Below are 6,000 nucleotides of genomic sequence, written 5' to 3' on the forward strand. Positions count from 1 at the left end.
TGCAGTTCTGGTCTCCTTACTTGAGGAAGGATATATTGGCTTTGGAGGCGGTGCAGAGGAGGTTCACCGGGTTGATTCCGGAGATGAGGGTGTTAGCCTATGAGGATAGATTGAGTTGTCTGGGACTATACTCACTGGAATTCAGAAGAATGAGAGGGGATCTTATAGCAACATAAAAAATTATGAACGGGACAGATAAGATAGAGGCAGGAGGGTTGTTTCCACTGGTAGGTGAAACTAGAACTAGGGGACATGGTCTCAAGATTCGGTGGAACAGATTTAGGATGGAGATGAGGAGAAACTGCTTTTCCCAGAGAGTAGTGAATCTGTGGAATTCTCTGCCCAGGGAAGCAGTGGAGGCTCCCTCATTAAATATATTTAAGACACAGTTAGATAGATTTTTGCACAGTAGGGGAATTAAGTGTTATGGGGAAAAGGCAGGAAGGTGGATCTGAGTCCACGGCCAGATCAGCCATGATTTTATCGAATGGCAGAGCAGGCTCGATGGGCCAGATGGCCGACTCCTGCTCCTATCTCTGATATTCTTTTGTTTGATGTCCTTTCCTTGTTCTATTTACGTCATTGGTACCCACATGGACCACGACAACTGGATCCTTCCCCTCCCACTCCAAATTCCTCTGCAGGTCGGATGAGATATCCCGAACCTGGGCATCAGGCAGGCAACACAGGACTCTCAATCCTTGTGACAGAGAATTGTGTCCATTCCCCTGACTGTACTATCCCCAATTACAACTACATTTCTCTTCCCTGCCCCCTTTTGAGTGACTCCCTGAACCACAGTGCCACAGTTCGGTTGCTCATCCTTCCTGCAGCTCCCAAACTCATCTGCACGGGGAGCAAGAATCTCAGACCTGTTTGACAAGCTCAAGGGCTGAGGCTCCTCCAGCACCACCTCTTGGATCCCCCCAATCTGCCTAATTCGCAGTCACACCCTCTTGTCCCTGACCACAGACCGAATTTGAAGTAATTAATCTAATGGGTGTGACTGCCTCCTGAAACACAGCGCCCAGGTAACTCTCCCCCTCCCTGATGCGTCGCAGTGTTTGAAGCTCAGATTCCAGCTCATCAACTTTGAGCCTGAGTTCCTTGAGCAACCAACACTTGCTGCAGATGTGGTCACCAGGAACCACAAAGGGGTCCCCCAGCTCCCACATCATGCAGCTACAACACATCACCTGATCCTGCATCCCTACTTTATTTAATTAGTTATAATCTGATGTTTTTTTATTTAACTACTACAAAAATCCTTACCTGTTCCTACCTGCTACCCGCCTGTGCCTCCTCGCCGAAGCCTCTTGAGCCAAAGCCTCAGATGGTCACTCCAACACTGGCCCACTCTCACAATGGCCGCTCGGCTTTACCCTGCCTTCCTTTCATTGGCTGAGTTGCCACACACTCAACCAATCACACAACTTTAAAAAAAATCTGCTGGCTCCGCCCCCCTCCCCCCCCAACTGCAACTGGAGAACATGGAGACTGGTGACTGAGTGTGTGTAAAGGAGATGCAGGGTGCTGGTGAAGCAGCTGTGTAAACCCAGCAACTGATGGCCAGAGAGAACACTGCGAATAAAGGGGGCGAGAGGGCGAACCTGGGATTCAGGTTCTTGGGTCATTGGGATCTCTTCTGGGGTAGAGACGACCTGTACAAAAGGTACAGGTTCCACTTGAACCAGAGGGGGGAATCCTAGTGGGGAAATTTGCTTTTGCCACCAGAGAGGGTTTAAACTAGATTGGCAGGGGGGTGAGACTCGAGAGAGCGAAGTCAGTGAGAAGACAGGGGTACGTGCAGCAACCAAAGAGTATAAGCCCAGCAATCAGGATAGCCATGTTCATTGTAACAGGGCAGATAGGACCACTGCTTGAAACTGCATCTATTTCAATGCACGTAGCTTAACAGGTAAGGCGGACAAACTGAGGGCGCGGATTGCCTTTAGGGACTGGGATATTGTGGCCATAACAGAAACATGGCTGAGAAAAGGGCAGGACTGGCAGCTCAATTTTCCGGGATACCAATACTTTAGGTGTGACAGGAACAGTAGGAGTGGAGGGGGTGTTGCCTTTTTGATAAGGGAGGACATAACAGCAGTGCTTAGGATATTCTTGAGGGATCATCTAGCGAGGCCATTTGGGTAGAACTTAGAAATAAGAAGGGGATGGTCACCTTGGTGGGGCTATATTGTAGACCCCCTCCATAGTCAGCGGGAACTTGAGGAGCAGATGTGTCGAGAAATTGCACATAGTTGTGAGAATAGTAGGGTAGTGCTCGTGGGAGACTTCAATATTCCTGGTATCTCAGAGTGCAAAGGGCCTGGATGGGGAGGAATTTGTGCGGTGCGTACAAGACAGTTTCCTCATGCAATATATAGAGGAACCTACTCGGGAAGGAGCAACACTGGACCTCCTCCTAGGGAACGAGGCAGGCCAAGTAACTGCAGTGGCATTTGGGGAGCACTCTGGGTCCAGGGACCACAATTCTATTAGTTTTAAAATAGTTATGGGAAAAGATAGAACAGGTGCACAGGTTAAAGTCCTGAACTGGAGCAGGGCCAGCTCTGAGGGCATTAGGCAGGATCTAGCTGTGGTCTATTTAAAGGCAAAGGAACAGTTGGCAAGTGGGAGGCCTTTAAAAGGGTCACATCAAGAGTCCAGGGGCAGCATGTTCCTGTTAGGTGAAGGGTAGACATACCAAGTTCAGGGAACCCTGGCTGAGGAGATATATCAAGTCAGGAAAAAGAAGGAAGCATACGTCACGTTTAGGCAGCTGGGTACGAATGAATCCCTCGACTAATATAAAAAGTTTAAGACCAGGCTTATCAGGAGGGCAAAAAGAGGGTATGAGATGGATTCAGCAGGCAGAGTGTGGTGGCACGGTAGCGTAGCGGTTAGCACGACGCTATTACAGTGCCAGCGATCGGGGTTCGATTCCCGTCACTGTCTGCGTGGGTTTCCTCCGGGTGCTCCGGTTTCCTCCCACATTGCAAAGATGTACGGATAGGTTAATTTGGGTTTAAAATGGGTGAAAAGGGTGACTAGGGAGAGACTAGGTTCTCTTAAGGAGCATCAGGGCCGCCTATGTGTGGAGCCGAAGGAGACGGCTGACATTTTTAATGTCTACGTTCCATTGTTCAAGAAGGGTAGCAAGGACAGGCCAGGGAACTACAGGCCGGTGAACCTGACTTCAGTTGTAGGGAAGTTACTGGAGGGAATTCTGAGGGACAAGATCTACCATCACTTGGATAGTCAAGGCCTGGTCAGGAATAGTCAGCATGGTTTTGTGCATGGCAGGTCATGTCTGACAAATCTTTTGAAGTTTTTTTGAAGAGGTAACTAAGGGGATAGATGAAGGTAGGGCAGTGGATGTTGTCTGTATGGAAGGTCCTGCATGGCAGGCTGATCTGGAAGGTTAGGTCACATGGGATTCAGAATTGGCTTGATGACAGGAAGCAGGGGGTGATGGTTGAAGGTCGATTTTCCAGCTGGAGACCTGTGACTAGTGGGGTGCCTCAGGGGTCAGTGTTGGGACCTCTGTTATTCATTATGTATGTAAATGACTTGGATATGAATGTACACGGCACGACACTAAATTTGGGGGTCTTGTTGACAGTGACGCAGGTTACAATGAATTTCGAAGAGATCTTGATCAGTTAGGGAGATGGGCTGAGGAATGGCAAATGGATTTCAATTTAGACAAGTGTGAGGTGAAGCATGTTGGACAGTCAGACCAGGGTAGGACTTGTACAGTGAATGGCAGGTCACTGAGGTGCAAGGTTACAAGGCAGATCGTGAAGTCAGAGTCCATCTCATCGTAATACCTTTACTGATGTTAATTTGAACCATTTGCACTACTGGATTTTGTGGAAACTCCCAGTATCACCAACTTTGCCGATTCATAGAACATAGAACACTACAGCACAGTACAGGCCCTTCAGCCCACGATGTCGTACCAACATTTATCCTGCTCTGAGATCTATCTAACCCTCCCCTCCCCTCCCACATAGCCCCCTATTTTTCTATCATTCGTGTGTCTAAGAGTCTCTTAAACGTCCCTATGTTTAAGCTGTGATATCTTTTGCAGGTAACCTGTGGGAGGTGCTGAAGGCTGACAGTTTAACCCTCGACCCGCTGGTCTCGGCGGCAATGTCACCCCAAAGCCCCTCGCTGCTTCCCTTCTGCTGGACAGACATGGCTGCAGTCACTCAGTCCCGGGGTAGCGACAGCGGCCCGGCCGACCCCCGGCTGCCGGAGATGTGCGCCGGCTGTCCCGGGTCAGGGAGCAAGTCGCGCTCCCAGCTCACTCACACCGGCTGCACCCCCGTAGCACTGGTGTAATGTGGTGACACAGCGGCCGCAGACCCGCCACTGCCAGCACCGTCAGACCCCCCCGCCGGCACCGTCAGCTCCCGCAGACCCCGACCCCCCCCCCGGCACCGTCAGACCCCCCCGCCGGCACCGTCAGCTCCCGCAGACCCCGACCCCCCCGGCACTGTCAGACCCCCCCGCCGGCACCGTCAGACTACCCCCCCACCCCGCCGGCACCGTCAGCTCCCGCAGACCCCGACCCCCCCCCGGCACCATCAGACCCCCCCGCCGGCACCGTCAGCTCCCGCAGACCCCGACCCCCCCCCCCCCCCCGGCACCGTCAGACCCCCCCGCCGGCACCGTCAGCTCCCGCAGACCCCGACCCGACCCCCCCCCCGGCACCATCAGACCCCCCCGCCGGCACCGTCAGCTCCCGCAGACCCCGACCCCCCCCCCCCCGGCACCATCAGACCCCCCCGCCGGCACCGTCAGCTCCCGCAGACCCCGACCCCCCCCGGCACTGTCAGACCCCCCCGCCGGCACCGTCAGCTCCCGCCCCGCCCCCCCGCCGGCACCCGACCCCCCCGACGGCACCATCAGACCCCCCCGCCGGCACCGTCAGCTCCCGCCCCGCCCCCCCGCCGGCACCCGACCCGCCGCCCCGCCCCGCCCCGCCCCGCCCCGCCCCGCCCCGCCCCGCCCCGCCCCGCCGGCACCGTCAGCTCCCGCAGACCCCGCCCCCCGAGGCTGCAACAACGGGGATGGATATGGGACAGAATCTTCTATTTAGCCAATCACTGTGCGGGACAATGCTGAGACGCAGCCAATCACGGTGCAGGACAAGTACCTTACAGCCAATCAAGATGCAGAACGGTGTTTGAACATAGCCAATCACGGTGCAGGACAAGCTCCTTATTTACAGCCAATCGAGGGAGCTGACTGAGGGTTTTATGAGGAATGTTCTTGGATGAAATGTCTGCAGTTTTTCGCTCCCAGCTGCAGAAGGAGTTGGCCGTGAGCTCCCTGGCTTCATTACTGCAGCACCTCTGGAGGTGACGTCCCTCCCTGACACGGCAGTGAGTGAGGGGCTGGTCAACCTGTTCAGGTGGCCGGTGTCAAGCTCCGGGGACCCGGGAAGGTCCCGGTCTCCACCTCCACCATGGGCAGGTTCAGTGTGGGGGCCACGGTGCAGGGACCAGTAACCGAGGTGCCTCACATCCCACACATACAGTGATTGAGAAATGTTTCGTAAACACACTTAACAAATTGCTCCCCATCCAAACCCTTAACATTATGGCATTCCCAGTCGATGTTTGGAAAGTTAAAATCACCGACTACAACAACCCTGTTGTTCTGTGATCTCACTACGTATTTGCTCTTCTAATTCCCGCTGATTACTGGGGGGCCTACAGTACAATCCCATTAAAGATCTCAGCACATTCTTACTTCTCCGTTCAACCCGTACACCCTCACTGGATGATCCCCCAGGGATGTCCTCTCCACGTGCAGCCGTGATGTTCTCCCTGATCTACAACACAGCTCGCCCTCCCTTACCTACACCTCCACCCTCCCTACACCCTCTGTACCCCCATAAAAGCCCCGTCTATGATACCCTCAGCATCACGGATGCCCCTGAGTGAGTCCAACTGCAGCTCCAGCGGCTGGATGGGGTCAGTCAGG

General features: G+C 54.0%; 1 protein-coding gene across 5 annotated transcripts in view; it reads left to right on the forward strand.

The window, feature by feature from the left end:
- Positions 1–4,490, forward strand: part of LOC127581276 (forkhead box protein N1-like) — an 88,447-nt gene extending 83,957 nt beyond the window's left edge. For all 5 annotated transcript variants that reach the window (XM_052035496.1, XM_052035501.1, XM_052035497.1 and 2 more), the window contains one exon: positions 4,097–4,490. In XM_052035496.1, the coding sequence (XP_051891456.1) occupies positions 4,097–4,350 (254 nt within the window). In that variant the 3' untranslated portion in view covers positions 4,351–4,490. The remainder of the gene's footprint in view (positions 1–4,096) is intronic.
- Positions 4,491–6,000: the final 1,510 nt, after the last annotated feature.

Source organism: Pristis pectinata, chromosome 21 (genome assembly GCF_009764475.1).
Source record: "Pristis pectinata isolate sPriPec2 chromosome 21, sPriPec2.1.pri, whole genome shotgun sequence".
Taxonomy (NCBI): domain Eukaryota; kingdom Metazoa; phylum Chordata; class Chondrichthyes; order Rhinopristiformes; family Pristidae; genus Pristis; species Pristis pectinata.